Source organism: Euprymna scolopes, chromosome 16 (assembly GCF_053919585.1).
Source record: "Euprymna scolopes isolate OS-2025 chromosome 16, ASM5391958v1, whole genome shotgun sequence".
Classification (NCBI taxonomy): Eukaryota; Metazoa; Mollusca; class Cephalopoda; order Sepiida; family Sepiolidae; genus Euprymna; species Euprymna scolopes.
In genome coordinates, this window is record NC_136497.1 from 40,716,855 (window position 1) to 40,735,759 (window position 18,905).

The 18,905-nt window shown below is 31.8% G+C and overlaps 1 protein-coding gene across 1 annotated transcript in view; it reads right to left on the bottom strand.

The window, feature by feature from the left end:
- LOC145295922 (dihydropyrimidine dehydrogenase [NADP(+)]-like) overlaps nucleotides 1–18,905 on the bottom strand; it is a 119,581-nt gene that overhangs the window by 40,993 nt on the left and 59,683 nt on the right. The window contains exons 7-10 of the mRNA XM_080141737.1: nucleotides 18,586–18,667; nucleotides 14,407–14,491; nucleotides 6,846–6,953; nucleotides 1,393–1,562 (exon numbers count right to left, since the gene is read on the bottom strand). Of these exons, the coding sequence (XP_079997863.1) occupies nucleotides 1,393–1,562; nucleotides 6,846–6,953; nucleotides 14,407–14,491; nucleotides 18,586–18,667 (445 nt within the window). The remainder of the gene's footprint in view (nucleotides 1–1,392; nucleotides 1,563–6,845; nucleotides 6,954–14,406; nucleotides 14,492–18,585; nucleotides 18,668–18,905) is intronic.

Here is an 18,905-nt window from a genome sequence, read left to right on the forward strand (position 1 = left end):
CAGCTAATGTTTTTGTAGGTAAACACTTCCACTTTACATCACTTTCATCAGCGTTGTAAACATCCTCTGCTGTTAAACCATAATCAGCAATTACCGTCTTGAATTTGTCACAATAATTTGATGCTGCATGTGTATCAGCAGACCGTTGTTCACCTGACATTGTTAATTGTTTTATACCATGTCTACTCTTAAAGCTCCTAAGCCAGCCTTCACTGAATTTCATATCTTCTGCGATATTCAACTCTTCCTTAAGAGATTTTGCTTTAGCAATTAACATGGGCCCAGATATTGCTACACCTTCATTCCATTTTGATACAAACTACTCATACAATATTCGATCGAATTCAACTTGCTTTGGTCTGCGAAGAGGCCTTTTTTGACATGTCTTTTATTTGGAGAGAAAGGAGCAGCCTTCAATATTTCCTCCTTTTTCTTTTTGATGTAAAACAGTGTACTTCTTCCAATCTTATAATCCTCTCAATATAATGCTATTTTCCAGCATCTAATTTTTTTATAATTTGACATTTTTCAAGTAAAATCAGTGTCACTTGTTTTCTTTTAGAGTTGCAAACCATTGTGATGGGTTGGTTTACACTATTTTAAATACAGCAATCCGAAAAAATTTTTTACAGTTAATATAAATTAATTATCAATAGCTAAACTACATTAATTACATAATAACAATATAAACATTTCTGCACAATATCTGACTAAACAATGTAAACAGTTTTACTGCCACTCTGCATCAAATATGCTAATACAATTTCAATGAAAAGACAGTTCAAGTTTAGAGAAAGTCCAGGTTTAGAGGATGTTCAAATTAAAGGAGTTTTACTGTATTAAACATCAGTTAATTCCTCAAATTTCAGTTTAGTTGGAAGAATTTTAAAGGATATTTAGTTGGTAGAATAGGACACAATCTCCCATTTGAAAATTCAGATATTTCAGATTTTAATTGAATTTGATCCATATTCATTAAGCAAGAGTCCTTGAATTTAAATTTATTCTTAAGACCCCTTAATCTTAAGTTTTGAAATTTTAGACATTTTCTAAAGTGAAAATGATAGATTTTGATCAAAATTAAAGCAAGGATTCTAAAAATAAATTTTATTAACATTTTAACTAGATTTTGACCTTTGTAATGGAAGATAAAAGTATTGCAAAACTGTTCTGTTTTGGTAAATTTTGCTAAATTCTGGAACGGGTATTCTTCTGGTTCATTGGAAAACTAAAAAAATAGTTAAAAAAAAATAATGTCTTGAGAAAAAAAAAAAAATTGATCCAATCTTTCGAATTGAAATTATTCCAGGATAATGTTGGTAGTAAGAATAGAAAGAAGTTAGAAGAGTGGATGGATGTAGAAATAAAGAGGAAATAAAACAGTGCACGTACCTCTTCTGGTACAGCTCTGAAGTTATTAAATCCTCTTCGGAATATAATGAAAACACGTCTGGCTCCACACCTTAAGGCAGATGTGGCACAGTCCATGGCTGTATCTCCACACCCGAGCACAATCACCTTTCCATATAACTTGGGAAGTTCTGCACGGCAAGCACACATACCTAAAATAAAAATTTTGATACATTTTTTTTTTTTTATCTCTCGTAAACTTGTAAATGTAAAAAAAAAAAAAAAAAAAAAAAAAAAAAAACTGCAAAATTTTAAAATTCCTAAAACTATAACGAAGCTCTTTTTTTTTTTATCACAGCTGTACACTGATGATTACTTTGAAGTATTTTATAATCAGACATTGCTTAAAAGCATCTCACTAACTATTACAAACTTATCTAGTTTAGAGTATAAAAATGGATAAATATAGTTAAATTTCCTTCAATTTTTCATATATTGTTTATTTTAGTTATTTTGACAAAATATTTTTTAAAATAGATTTGGGCTGTGACAATTCAACGTAATTGTCTGAGCACCAAATAAATTGAAAGAATACTGGTGTGAAAAACAAAAGACAAAATATTTAATGTAATAATTTTCTTTTTTCAATCTTCAATGAATTCTTTTTATAGTGTCAACGTTTTTCTAATATTTTGAGGTTAAAATACCCTTTTCAAAGTATGCCCATGTCGAATATATGTATGTGTCATTCATTTATAGCCTCAGAGAAAACCAAATTTATGTGCGTTATGTATTGGCCAATTGTAGGTATTGTCTCATTTCTTACCAACATTCTTTCAAATTGTTTTGTCTATAACCTTACATTGTTACAGCTTTCTAAGCTTCAAACCTATCTATACACTATGCATAAAGATTCAATCAAACTACAGATCCTCTTAATCTTTTCTTTATCAAAAAAGAGTTTCTGTTGTGTGGTTTAATCATTTATCAGGCTACTTCAAGTTAAGTAAACGTTTTCGGATATAGTTGTTTTTATTATTTTATACTCCCTCCTTAACAGTTCTATTTTAGCGAAAAAGAAACACTTGTCATTATAGTAGGCTTCTATATATACATATATAAAGTAGTAGCGTTTGTGTGTGTACAACTCTCCTACAGCCCAAAACACTGGATCGGTCATGATCAAACCTGACACAATGATAGACCCCCACATAGGGATGTATTACACCATTTTCCAAGGTAAAAGGTCACACATATATATATATATATATTATATATATATATGAGAGATAGAGAGAGATACTCACTCTTGTACAGCACACAATACTGAACCAATCATGACCAAACCTGACATCATGGTCCCTGACCTAGGGATAGTGCACACTATTTTTCAAGGTCAAAAGTTAAATCATATTCAGTGCGATTCTTACAACATCTATTTACTGCAAGAGTGACTGCAAAGTGGGTACCTGAGCGTACAGCCAAGTCCTGTGTAAAGTACGGGTATCTTTGCTAGTAAATATAATTTTAAATTGTCTTTAAAAAAAATCGAATTGTGATAAAAATCAGAACTTTTTATCGATTTACTATTAAAATAAATATTTAGTTTGATTTCTGATGTGCTATGAATCATTAAGAAAATCAATGTTTTAGCTGTTGAAATGAAACTTATGAATAGCTAAAATTGTCCTTCATGTAAATTTTGCACTTTTTTCTTTGATGAGAAGGATTAATGGGAATTATTCCAGTATTTAGGCTAGCTCAATCTAATCTTTATTGCTTTCATTAATAAACAAAAACAAATGACAGCTCCAGTCGACTTTACTTGATAAATAAGGAACAAATACGCTAAAACTGTAGGCAATGTGAATTTATTGCATGAAGTTCATGGAAGTTTTGTTAAAACACATCAATATTTGTATTGATGGAGATCATTGAAGATGTAATATTTGTATTGATGGAGATCATTGAAGATGTTATTTGAATAAAAACATTTTTAGACTTCACGCACAACCTGAATATAATAAGCTATGTGTTTCAATATCTACATCTAAAAATAGATATTCCTTTGCATGTAAAACTAAGGGAAACAATTTAGTATACATTAAAGTGAAGATACGCATTGGCAGCAGCTAACTTAATATTAGTATTGTTAATGTAAACAAAATGTTTTTTTGAAAGTGAATTCAATTAGAAAAGTTGTAAACCAAAATTTGTAGAAAAGACGGGAGTTTGGTTTCATACTTTACGAAAAAATGTTTTTATACAAGTAATGTAAATTATTTAAATACTAGCAGGACCTGTTAACCATGCCCACCTCCTCGTAACAAATTAAACTACGGTTGTTGTTGGCAGCAAATCCCCACCGTCCTAATGTTAAGACCGGGTGTCGGATTAGACACCTTATTTTATAAGGGCTGGGGGGGGGGGGGTTTAGTACTGTCCAAGTATTCGCCCCAAATTCAATCTTGATATATGTTGTCACCATACACACCCCGCAAAGAATATACCCACCCCCTAAAAAAAATAAAAAATTGTGGGTTGGGGGGGGGGGGGCAGTGTCGTGTGGAGAGAAGTACACTTTTTTATTGCGTGTACGTAGAACAGTGAATGACAGTGCATAATGGATGTCATATCTCAAAAACTATTTTTTCTGCCAAAGTTAAAATAGATCGTCTTATTCAGCATAGTCTAAAATCTGTAGAAGTCGTCAGTTTAAAGGAAATAGGGAAATAGTGTAGTTGGTACTAAGGTAAAAAAAAAAAGGTTAATGTCTGAGCAATGTGAAAAACACTTTGATGTAGGGGGCTACTACACCTCTTTTATGAAGAGATTCGGTAGACATTTCTGAAATTGAACACATACTTTGTGACCATCACCAAGAAAAATATTTTCGCAATATTTTTCTTGATGGTCACAAAGTATGTGTTCAATTTAGAACATTAATTGAAAACTTAGCCCTGATGAGAAAGGTCATAGAAAATATTTTAATATTTTAATCAATTTCCTAAACGTCCGCCAAAGATTTGTTTTGACGCTCGATCAAACAATAATTTTTTTATTAAATCATTAAAGGAAGAAATCAAACAATCACGGCAACCGACAAGGCTAATCTGCTTGCCAGTCAGTTTGCCTCAAACTCCACACTGGACCTGGCACACCACTCCCTCCCCGACTTTCCTTTGTGGACAGACGCCACACTAGACGATTTTAAAATCACTCCTCAGGTACATGATATTATAAAAAACCTAGACACCTCAAAAACATGTGGACCAGATCTCATCCCAGCTGTGCTATTAAAAAGTCCTCTGCTGAGGTTGCTCCAGTTCTCTCCAAACTTTACAATAAATGCCTTAACGAATCTTGCTTTCCTGACTGCTGGAAAATCGCTTCTGTGGTACCAGTCTTCAAGAATTCTGGTGAAAGAACTGACCCACTAAATTATCGCCCCATTAGCCTCCTCTCGCTTTTCGCCAAAATATTTGAATCCTTAATTAATCAAGCCTTAGTCCAACACCTAACAGCTGCTAAACTCCTGACTGACAAATATGGATTTAGGCAAGCCCGTTCAACAGCAGATATTTTAACTGTAGTTTCTGAACGTATATATCGTTCACTGGACAAAACAGGGGAGGGTAAAGCGGTAGCCCTTGATATATCTAAGGCCTTTGATAGGGTATGGCACGATGGTCTTCTAAGGAAAATTAGATCATATGGTATCACTGGAAGAATACATTATGTAATTAAATCCTTCTTAAGAGAAAAATCCAGGTTGTCCTCGACGGTCGTACAGCTAAACAATATGATATAAACGCCAGAGTACCTCAGGGATCTATCCTTGGACTTTTATTATTCTTGATATTCATAAATGACCTCCCTGATAAAATTGTTTCGGAGATGGATATATTTGCCGATGACACCACTCTCTATAACAGGCATGAGGGGAAAACAAACGAACACATATCTAAGGAAATGGCAGAAACACTAGAGGATAACCTCCAATCTGTAGTGGAATAGGGACAAAAATAGATGGTCACAATCAATGCTGCTAAGACTAAGCTTGTTTCCTTCAATAACTACAAGAAACCTTCTCTACCACCAATGGCCAAGAACACATTGCCTGAAAGTACATCTTTTAATCTCCTCGGCCTAACGTTTACAGGGAACATGAACTGGAATAGATACATTGAGAGCATTGCCAAGGCCGTTGCAAAAAAGATGGGCTCTCTCTACCGTGCTAGAAAATTACTTACGCCTGAAAGTATCCTGTACTTCTATAAGGCCACCATTCGCCCATGTATGGAGTACTGTTGTCATATTTGGGCTGGTGCATCTGCTGCTTGTCACTCCTCGACAGGGTTCAAAAGAGAGTTGCCAACCTGAGAGGTCCTGAACTGTCATCTAGGCTTCAGCCTCTGTCCCATCGACGAAATGTTGCATCCCTCTGCCTGTTCTACAAGTACTTTAATGGTGAGTGCTCTGACAAACTGCAAGCACTTGTGCCTCCTTGACATGACTACCCCCAACAAGCAACTAAGTCCCACCCCTTTACAGTAGAGATCCCTAAGTGTAAGAAAGCCTTTTACTCCAACAGTCTCTTCCCCACAACTGCAAGTCTTTGGAACTCCTGTTTTCCCAACTGTACTGATATGCAGAAGTTCAAATGTAATGTGAACAAACATCTTGCTACTCATCTCACTTCATAATACCCCCGCAAATTATGTCCCCGATACTAGCTCCCTACTTCAAAGTGGCATTGTGCCTTGTTTGGGGTGAAAAAAAAAAAAAAAAAAAAAAAAAAAAAACTGGGACAATTTTTATTTTTTTTATTTTTTAATGTAGAAAACAAATGTTTTACAAACATTACCATAACATGTACTGTTCAAAGAAAAAAAAGAAATAGTTACCGCAGCTAATTTTGTAAATATTTTGTGTGACTGGAAATATTGTTGGTTCATTGTTTCCAAAAACTGTACCATATCATTTACTGCTAAATCAAAGGAGAAGTGTAATTGGTGTATTGGTGGTTCGTTGCGTTTCTGTTACGGAGAACAGTTTTTAATCGCTTACTAAGAGATCAGTTCATTTTAGCATCACGTAATTTAGGATTTTATTATAAATAAATATGTTAGTAACGATGCTTGAAAGTTACATAAGATGGTGAGTAAAAGTTTAAACATAATTTGCATGTGGCATCTGTTATTGCAAACCTACCGTAATTTGTTCCAAAGGGGAATTTCTGCAATTATATATAAATATATATATATAGTTTATGAGACTATAACTATTCATGAAGTAACATAATACCAAACATCAGCAGTAGCTAATTTGAAGTATTAGCTTCAGCTGATAATTATTTTTTAAATGAATTTAATTATAAAAATTGTAGAAAAGTTGATAAACAAGGGAAAAATTAAAAATATTAAAACAGGAACAAAAGAAATGAACAAAAAAATTAAATAGTTAACCAACTTAATAAAAAAAACAAAACTGACCCGCTTTGGATGCAAGAGACACTTTTGGAAGGAAATCTTTTGATGTATAAAATCCCTTTTCTTGTGTCATGTTTGCAAAGATTGGGATTTTCCTTGGATCAGGAAGACCTGGGTAGACATGAAAAAAAATAAAATAAAAGATGCATTCATTTGATTTGTGCTTTTAGTATTGGAAACACTGTTTCAAACTTAAGTGTGACAGACCAATGAAAATGCCACTTCAAATCCAAGTATTTTAGATCAAAGAAAATGCTATCTTAAACTTTAGTATGATAGACCAATCAAGAGCTACTTATCCTGTTCAACATTCATCAAAATGCATAGTTTTTACCAAATCTGAAATGTACTCAGTGATTCCCAGTTCAATTGATTCAACTACTCAGTATAATTTTTGTATCAACCACAGGGAAAATGACAGATTGGTTAAGCAGTCAAATGGACATTTGTACAAGCAGCAGAGAATTTAATTTACATGAACTACTTATCTAAATCAATAGAATAAAGAGGTGTTTTTTATGTGATCTGCAGAAATGTCACATAGAACATGTGACTGATCAACAAAGCTTCTTAGAACTGAAAATGTAAAAAAAAATATGATAAAACGAACAAAAAAAAACAAAAACTTCTGAATTTACATGATGGGCACTTCTTCATTTTAGCTTTCTTCGGTTTTCATTTTTGGAAGAATTTGACTGGGGACGAGTGGAGGCAATCAGGAAATTAAGAGAAATTTTGTGGAAGTTTTCAGCAAAATCAAAACAAATACATTAACAAAATATTAATTACCAGAACATTTATTGAATTAGATGATATTTTAATGAATACCCTGTTTTTATTTAAAAGTTTTAATAATGAATTAAAATTTTGAAATAAACTAAAACAATGTAGTTTGATTTACAAAGGAATACACCTGTTTCTAGAGAAAATTTAGTAGTCTTCACTTGTTCTCAGTCAAACTCTTCAAAAATGAAAACCAAAGATTGAAAATATTTTCTACATCCCATTAACAGTTTGAATAACTGACAGTTTCAATTTAGATACAGTGAAATCTTGTTTAAAGTTGAGTTAATAATTTTCACCTTTTTTCAATCTGCAAGAAAATTAAAATTGATACTGGATGAATTAGAATAAAACTTGAAAACAATGTTTTTATCAAAAATCAAATCGAATCTGTACACACCCATCAATGTGCAAATTTTATATGTGCATGAATACAGACAACAATTTTTTTAAAACCAAATGTCAATCACGCACATAACTTCAAAGGAAAGTATTTTATTTTACTTAATGTCTTGTGATTAGTATATTTCTACATTCCATTCTTAAAGAGTTCAGATTAACTGAAATGTTGATAATAAAAATTAAACTATACTCATAAAAAATATGTCCATTTTTCATTGCTAATTCTTTTGCAACAAGCAGCCGAGGCAGTTGAAGTGAAATTTTTCTAATAAGCAACCATCAGCAGGAGCAAACTTTAAGTGAACAACTGCACGCACACAAGTTTCTTGACGGATGGTCACTAGCTAATTAATAAAGTACATTCTCTCTTGTTAATCTTGTTCCTCATGCAACTTTCTTTGACAGACTAGGCATCAAATATCAACACGCATACAATGTTCATCATAATTAAGAAATTTATATTATTGATTAATACTTAATTTATATTATTGATTAATACTTAATAATTTTCATTATTGATTAATACTTAATAATTTTCATTATTGACCAGCAGAAAAATGAAGAGAAAAAAAAAAAACACTCAAAAAATATTTTAAAAACTTCTTTGAAAAAGCTGTCTATGCAAAATGTCTCAGTTAAAAAAAAAAAAAAAAAAATTAATCATTTCAAAACATTTATTTTTAATATTTTCAAATCGAGCTTGTGAAATGTTTTCAAAAATGCAACAAAACTGTTTAAAATTTTTGCCAGCCACAACATCATCTATAGCACCGGACATTTCTCTCTGCATGAGAGGCAGACTCCTCTAGGTTAATACCAGAAAAATTGAGAAAAAGAGAACAAAAAAAATAATCTGTTAATAAAATATTTCATAACATTTGTTTTTCTAATATTTTCAAATTTACCTTGCAGAAATAAAGTTTTCAATGATTTGACCAAACTTTAAAAAAAAAATTCAACACAATGAATCTAACATGAAAGAAATATATAACTGCAACATAGAAACTTAAATACACTTGAGTCTTTTACAACACGATATGTTTATTAAAACATTTACTAAAGCTTTTTGTAGCCTGTATGGCAGTCAATCATGACATTTTTTTAAAGCTTGTTCACTGAAAAAGTGACGGCATGCACATGGTACAAGCAAGATCTGTCAGACAATGTATTAAAAAAGAAAAATAAGGGACACAATTTATACTGAAATTAAACCTTATTCAATACTAAAAAGCCACCTCGCAGTGCCCGGTCATAAAATATGATTAAATTTTATTTTAATTCATGCAGATTTGGTATTTATTATTATAGTGATTATTATATTGTACCTAATATACAGTAATGATTTCAAAATATAAAAAAATATGACTTTGATATCAATTGAATCAAAACCAAAACATTTGCTGTTACCGTTTGACCTATCAAAAGAAAGGTTAAAAAAATAAGCTGACTTCAAGGTATCAATGTATATTTATGCATGCACAGAAGTAATGGCTTTAGTCTTACTCTTACTAGGTTAAACTGGTTTCAATTTTGACCCCTTAACAGCTATTTTTACAAACTAAAAACTAAAGTAAAATTGTTCCATCGGTCCAAATCCCTTATATATCAAGTTTCAAATCTGCAAAAAATTCAGGAGTTTATAGAAACTGTGCAGCATACACACAGGCAATGTCATTCATATATATATATATATATATATATATATTACACACACACACACACACACACACACGCACTTGCTAAAACTTTTATTGTAGATGCTATGCAATTGGACAATGTAGGAAATATGCATAAATAGGTCAAAATAGTTAAATGAAACCAATCTTCCTATAAGAAACCATAAAATAATTAATGAACATTCACTTTTCAAAGAAATATGCAAATTAGTTAATCTTGCATATCCATGACAGTACATTAACAATTTTAATAATTTTTAATAGAAAAAATAGGTTTTTAATATCAATGTCAGTATGATAAAAAAAACAACAAAAAACTTTATAGGTGTATAGATTAATTAAAAAAGTTGAATCAAAAAGTTCTTTCTGCATTAAAGTAAACATTGTGTTGTTTCAAATATATTAAACTAAAAATTGTTTATTTGGAGTTTGACAATTTAAAAACCATTTTCTTTGTGTTTTTATTTAAATAAATATATAGTTAATATCTATAATATAAAGCTGAATGTCTGTGTGTGTGTGTCTGGTCACGAATAGGCTCCTATATGGTTGACTGTTTTAAAAATCTGATTACATATAATGATAGAAGATGTATCGAGACACAGGAATGGGTATGTTTGATCTGGCAGAACGGTGGTTCATTAAAATCGCACCTGCTCCACAAAGTATGGAAATAAATTTAACAATTAAAAAGAAAAAACGTTTACAAGTGTTTTTGATATAGATGTACATAATACTTTGATAAGTATGTTTTAACTTAAATAGGGATGGTATAATAAAATTGTGGGGTCTGCGTTTGCGCCTGGCCTACATAGAATGGAAATAGGTACAAATTTTAATAAAGACTTTTCATAGCTATCTACATAAGTATACTTTGATAATTATGTTTCAGTTTGAAGAAATATGGTATAATAAAATTATGGGGTGTTCGTTCACGCCTGACCTCCATAAAATGGAAATATGTCACAAAGTTTAACAAGGTTCTTTAATATAGATCCACAGAATATTGTGATAAGTGTTTCAGTGTGAACAGGTATGGTATAATAAATTATGGGGTTTATCTATTTTATTTTTACTTTCATCATATTTTGCTTTGGTTTTGATACCTTCAAATTCGAAGCTATCTCTTTACAACCCTTCCTTTTCATAACCTATCATACTTTAATAAATCAGAGTCCATTTTCTGTAGGCTGTTTTTGAACCCAGTCAACGATGGGTACTTTTGCTAGTATATATATATATATATATATATATATATATATGTGTGTGTGTGTGTGTGTTACAATACTAACCTATTTATTGTGTAGAAAACATTGTATGTAAAAAAAAAATTAAAGACGCAACTGGATTGGGACAAAAATTTAAATTATTTCAATGTAGGAAGATTTTTCTATCACTGGCGAAAAGATGTTTAGTATCAGGAGAGGTATTACACTGAGCTAGCCTGGTTCTCTCCAAACTAGTTAACAAATGCCCTGCTAAGTCTTGGTTTCCTTAATGTCGGAAAAATAGCATCTGTAGTACCAATATTCAAGAATTCTGGTAAAAGAATTGACCCACTCAATTACTGATAAAATTGTTGAATCATTAACCAAACGTTAGTCCATCACCTCATAAATGGTAAACTTCCTTCTGACTAACAGTATGGATATGGGAAAGTACATTTTACTGTGGATATTTTAACGGTCATCTCTAAATGCAGATATGATGCACTGGATAAGATAAGTGAAACTAAGGCAGTAGCTCTTGGTATATTCAAAGTCTTTGACAAGATCTGGTATAAAGGGTTTCTCATGAAAATTAAATCATACAGCTTTTCTGAACAAATACTTAACAGAATCAGATCCTTCATAGACAAGGGAAAAATCCAAGTTGTCCTTGAGGGCCATATGTCCAAACATGATAATAATGCTGGTGTGCTTAACGGGTCAATCCTTGGACCATTATCATTTCTGATATTCATAAACAACCTTACTGATAAAATTGTGTCGGAGAAGAATATATTTGCTGATGACAAGGGTTAGACTATCGCACATATCCCCAGGCTAGCATCATTATCATTCATTATTGGTGATTGCGCAAACAATTTTTTTCAATTATTGTAATACAGTACATATTTTTTATAAATGTATACACTACGTACACTGCATATTTTTGTAAATGTGTATTGATGTTTATAATTGCATACTACTACTGAATTGTACTGTACTGTATTTATCTGCCTTTAAATTTGTTCCACTTTCTAATTGTCAATTCAAATACATATGCTTTATTATATGGAAAAATGCACGCATGAAAAGTAATATTCTTAAGATTTTATTAAACCTGGAAAAGTAAAGGACAAGAAATTCAACCTGGAAAAGTAAACAAGATATTCTAGTAAAGTAAAAAATAAGAATTTTTTAGACTTAAAATATTGCAGCTAAAAATAAAATTTGAATATTGATAAATATTTTATTTATTATTTGCATATGTTGTTGTTTATTGTTGAGTTAGAAAGGGTGTCGGTCACTGGATTGAACTTATTTCCCCCCTATTATTTGCATATATTTATGTAGTGAAAATTGTTTGAATAAAATTAATTCATTAGTTAGTTAGTTAGTAGATGGAATTAATAATTTTATAATTTACATAAAAATTAATAATTTTATTATATCATAATTAGGATCATTTAATTCTTTCTTTTCATTTTTCCATATAATCCATGATTTTTCCAAGCATTGCTATTGTATTAATATATAAATTTATAATATTTATTAATGATTGTCAAAAAAAATTAGCTCTCAAACACACATTTATGCAATATTTATCATTCAATCACAGTAGTTCCGAGCCAGGGTCTCTACCAAGACTGCGGTTCATGAATTCGTGATCTGTATAGAGCGTAAACTAACAAAAAAAGATGGCACTCAATGTCTTTTTAGATATCGTTGGAGCTTTTGACAACATACCCTTCAGTAGTATGTTCAAGTCGCTACGAGAACTCAATGTGCCACCAGTACTCATCCGATGGATTGAGTATATGGTGAGGCACAGAACAGTTCAAGTAGAACTACTGAGGGCAACTGTTAAAAGGGAAGTAGTTAAATGAAACCCCCAAAGTGGGATATTATCACCTTTACTATGGAACTGTATGCTGAATCCTCTTTTAAAGGAGTTTAAAAATAAGAATATTTATGCCCAAGCTGATGCTGATGACATTGCAGTGCTGGTCGCGGATTCAAAAGCATCATTGGTCAGACGCATTGCCAAAATGGGACTACATTTTTCATCAAATGTGATAAGGAAAAATTTGAGTTCATTCAAAGAATATGTATATCATAGAATTCACTAATATTTTTAATCGATAAATTCACCATTTTTTGCTATAAAATCATAAGGAGAGTTAAAAAAAAATTAGTTATTAAAAAAAAGTTCGGTTTTTTAATTATAAAAAAAACGATACACGGGATTGACCTAAAATCTTTCCACCAACCCCCGGTACTCTAACCGTTACGCTAACATGTCATATTGGCAAAATCGCAGTAAAAATTATTTATATACAAAAAAAGTTATGCAAAATAAAAAAAAAAAGCGTTAGTCACTTATGTACTTACTCTCCTGTTTGTGAACCCACATATTTTGTTGTAACTTTTTTTTCTACTGAACCAATTTTCGAAATTTTTTTTTCAAAATGTAGCTAATGAGGTGTTCTATCCAACTATATAACCTGTTTGAAATTTGGTTGCGAACGGAATTAGTGGTGGGGGTTTGAATGTGTCTCGATTCATTCAATTTCGGACTTAAGCATATATTCAACCACTACCGTGGTTGAATGATACATAATAAATGACTTTAATCGTACAGTAATACAGTATAGATAACTATGCTATATTGTGTTACTATCCTCCTGTACTTGCATTTCTTTTTGAAAAGAATATTTTTGCAGTACAAAATTAAAATGTGTTTACATTATTATTACTACATTAGCGAAATACATTACTGCGGGCAATATTACTATATTATTATTGTATTCATGAGTATTAGTGTTTTGGGAAGCATTTAGTACTGTATATAATCTCATACAGTCGTTTTAAAACTGCATCTAATATTTGTGGGTTTTTTTTTGCTATACGTAGGGAGGAGGGGTAAAAACGTAACCTCTGCAAACAGTGAGAAAATACTGTACAGATCTTCAAGGCGATCTTGAAAACCTTAGAAAAGGACCTTCAATCTGTAGAAAAATGAAGTCGTAAATGGATAGTAAAATGATACTAAGATTAAGCTTCTTTCCTTTAAATATACAAGAAACCTGTTCAACTAGATTGGCAGGACTAATAACACCCTACCAGATAAAGTAAGAGACCAATATGGTACTCCTGACAGCTGAAAAGATAGGCTCAAGACGATCATAATTTGTATAAATATCATTTCAAGTATTTTGTGAAGTTCTTTCGAGCATGTATACAAGTCAAGCAAGTTTAAAATTTTTAAATGTTAATATAAAATTCAAATAGGATTTAATAGCGAGAGGTAAAGGTTCAGGAAGACAAGATCAATAAAATTAAGGTAAAGTATTTTGTGAGGATTAATCTGCCTCCATAAACCAACTTTTCACCAAACAATACAATCAATACTTTAACACTAAAAATACTAAGTAATTAAATTATATTTTGTGGTCAAATTATAGTAATAAAACAAACAAAAGAAAAGTTCAATCTCACCAATTCCAATGAAAATGGCTTTATAGGTTTTTTTCATTTGGGAAATTGTTAAATCAGAAGTAGACAAAGAACGACCAAGTTCAATCTGAAGAAAAATAAAAGATAAAAAAACTTGTTAAATATGTTTATCAATCAATCATTAAAATTAATTCTCCTAAAAGATCAGGTAAATCTATGAAATGTAAATGCTGATGTGTCACCCCTGCTAAAATCCTTGCAAAACATCTGAAATGATACTCAATATGACATGGATAAAGAAGGACAAGGAAGAAGAATAATTTGTGAACATTAGTATCGCTCTATCATCTGACAGAGTGCAGTAATCACTATATATCATAGGATTTTTCATTTAAAACCTCATTTGGAGATCTCCATTTTAAATTGATTTTGTTTGCCAAAATATGATTTTAATTTGTTAGTGTTGGAAAATTCAAAATAATTAGCATAATCTATATATCCATAAAAGTGAAATTTTTGTGTGCATTTCCTTACCAAACTACTATTAATTTTCAGTCTACAGACTCAAGATTTGGGAAAATCTTTTTAATTGGTTTTCTGCCAAAAATTTGGCTGTCAGGGGGTCAAAATTCCACGATTTGACCTTTGAAAACTCTACCAAACTCCACCAATTTTGGGTCTAAACACTTGAAACTTTATATGTAGGTAACTTGGACATGGATAAAACTTTTATTTGATCCATGTCCAATTATAATAAATATTAAGGAAGGGCCTACTTCACAAGATTTCCAGCTACATTATAACTGGAAAAGTTTTCTCGATCATAAAATCATTTCTCTCTGATAGGCTCCTAAGAGTAGTGGTTGATCGGCAAAAATCAGAGGCCCTCAATATTAATGCTGGAGTCCTTCAGGGGTCAATCCTAGGCCCAACTCTCTTCCTGATATACATCAATGATCTCCCAAAACACATACTTAAATCATTCATTGACATTTATGCTGATGACACGACCATCTATGGCAACACATCAAAGGCCATAAATGACAAAGTTCTCTGATTCTCTCTCCTCTGATTTTGAGCGCGTGGTACAGTGGGGGAGGAGGTGGCTTGTTACTTTTAACGCATCAGTGTTGATGATGGGATCAGTGTTGATGATGTAAAGATAGGAGCTTGTCCTATCTTTACATCATCAACACTGATCCCCATCTGGCATCAATTGAAATGGATGGCTCTCGTCTAGGGGAAGCCCCATGTTTTGATAAGCTTCTGGGCTTGACCTTTACCCCTGAGCTGAAATGGAATACGTACATTAAGTCAGTTGCCAAGGTCGCTGGAAAAATGGTAGGATCTTTCTACCACTCCAGAAGATATCTCACCCCTGATGTAATTCTCTATCTGTATAAAAGCCAAGTACGTCTAGGATGGAATACTGCTGCCACATCTGGGCAGGAGCTGCTAAAAATAGCCTATCCTACCTTGACCGGGCACAGTATACGAATGTTCCAACTTCTGAGTCGGGGAGTAGTCTTTGAATTGTGATTTGTAAAAAGTGAATGATTTACGTCCGTGATTGCCTGACAACCCCATCGAAGGGGCGGACGTGACGGGGTAGCATCTTACTGACCAGGGGCTGCCTGGTTTGAGGCGGGCGGTAGCCACCCACTGGGGCTAAATAGCCCCTCCCACTGTTGCAGACTTTTAACTCGTAACTATCTTCCACCATTGAGAGAGCCTGGGCGAAGAAACTCGTACGTTGCCCAAGCACCACGAGTGGAACTTGACCAGAGCCGGTAAAACCTAAGGAAAGACGAGGTCGATACATTGGTACCGACTCTGGCTGCAGGAGATGGCCGTTGGCTCATAAGAAGCTCATCCGACCTTTGATAGGTCTTGTTTTTGGTCCTGCTGGGTGTCCCCACACCTTCCTCACCCAGGTTACCCCAGGCGGGGGAGCCGGTTTAGTCGCCGACGACCCGACCATGAGGCAGCTAGCACTAGGTTACATGGTACCAGTGGAAGTCTAAGACTCAGCTGACACTGAGACTGGAATCCTGCCTTGACAGAGTATAAAATAGGCTTCTATTCCATGCAACCTCTCTCCCACAGGAGAGATGTTGCAAGTCTGTCTTTGTTATATCGTTACTACCATGGCAGGGGCTCGTCTGAGCTCCAATCTCTGGTCTATTGTATTCTTTTTATATACATAAATATTAGTAGATTATTATTTATAATTTATTAGTTCTATTTAATTTATTTAATCCCCTCTTATGGCTAAATATGTTATATTAAAAAGATAATAAATATTAATTTTATTCTGTTTTTATTATTATTATTATTTTTACTATTATTATTATTACTATTATTTTTATTATTATTATTAATTTTAATATTGTTCTTTCATTATTATTTTTCTCTTTTACTTATATATTCAATAAATATTTAATAAAAACGCGAAAACTTTAAACTTACATCATTTAGTATAAAAGGCTTAATTAATTGTAGACGTATGTTTGAACTGCGTTGATATTACTCGTGGACGTATGTTAGATGATAAATATGTCAGTTGGATACATTCGCTGTCTTTTTTTGACATGTTTATTTCTAACGTTTAGATTGTATTTGTAATAATCTTGTCTCATTACTGAATTGTATAATTGTTCATAAATTGGTTGACACGCAGATTTTTTTCTCTTTCTTTTTCTATATACTGGCAACTTCTTTAAGATTCCCCTCCTATTAATTCTTACTTTCTTTCTTTCTCTTTTTAACTATATCTCAACATTCTTTCTTTTCCCTTCTAGTCCTTATTCTCTTTATAATAACCATTTATATCTTTTTTCTTTTCTTTTTCTTCTCCATATTATATGTATTTTTTTTCTCTATATTTTTTTCTCTCTATTTTCTTTCTCTATTTCTCTTTTTTTCTCTTCTTAATCACTCTCTCTCTCCATTACAATCTTTTAACTTTATTTAAATTGCCCCCTCCCTCTTTACATCTTATAATTAAAGTTCTGTGTTTTAAGTTTTTTAATTCCAACTTTTAAAGAGTTCCTACCTAAAATAAAAATCCATTATTCATTGAACTTTTGAATAGTCAAGTCGCTGCCTGATGATATCTGTTGTTTGATTGAAACAAGTGGCTATTTGTAGCAGCAGGATGTAACCATGTTTATATAACAATAAACAAGTATTATCAGCTCTTTTTATTGAGCACTATCTAACAACCTCGTTGAATTCATTAGTCCATTACTTTTGAATAAAAAACCCCGAGTATATATATATATATATATATATATCCACAGTATTGCAAATTATTATATTGTATGATTTAATTAAATAAGTACAACCCGTTTTTATGTTAACATAGTTAGGATAGATGGAAAACTTTTCATACACACATATGTATGTGTGTGTATACTTGCATATACATCGATGTTCTAACTAAACAGACAACTACGATGCAACATGGTCAGTCCTAATTGATGGAAGCCCACTATATATAAATATATGTACTTTCATGGTATCAAACAAAAGTTACCGAGTAAAATATGTGATTTTTTTTTTGTTCATTGGTAAGAGGATTTCAAGAAATGAGGGGAAGCAAGAAAGCAAATAGCAAGTCAGAAATCCATCTTATACATTCCTAATGAAATCATCTACTCAGAGTTATATTAAAAATGGGTGTTCTTTTCCTTTAAGTCATCTGAAATGATAAATTTATATATATATATATGTGTGTGTGTGTGTGTGTGTGTGTAATTCAATGATTTTATATGAATATTTTATAACACATCTAGATAAATAGCTTGTGCAAACACTGATGAAGCATAATTTTCATCGTCATTTTTGACAGAGGGTGTACATTAATATTTAGAATATTAATTCAACACCGGCTGGATAGGTGCTACACATATTTTATAAAATTTCATTGTTCATTCCTTTTTAATGTAGCTGTGGAAAATAAATTCACATTTCCACAATTGTTATGTAGCTTTGTATCACCATTTCTAAATCGATTTTCTCTAATTTATCTCTCGATCTATTCGACCAATCACATCTTAGCATTTCACAGCTTCTCTTTACTCTTTACTAACAGTAGAAATGTTCCATTTCAAGGATAACACAAATTCAAATTAATGATTAAGAGATATTTACTGACATTGGAGAAATTTATTTAGAAAATTTTTAAAAAGATAATTGGAAAATGTTTCTTGTCCTCACCTTCACTCCCAAATCTTTCATTAATTGAATTTCAAAATCAATTACACCATAAGGAAGACGGAATTGAGGAATCTCAGAAGAGCTGAAAATTTATAAAATAAAATATTTTATATTTAATAAACTTAATTCACAAACAAATGTACAGATTATTTGATTTCAGATTTTTTAAGAGATCAATTATAACTTGCATTAGTTATGTTCAGACTTATCCTTATTTTAGCTGTTGTAGTCATGTTTCAACTTGTGCTAATCAGCTTAGATTTGTTCTAGTCTGTAGCATTCTTGGAATTTCAAACAATATATTCAATCTGTAAATTTTA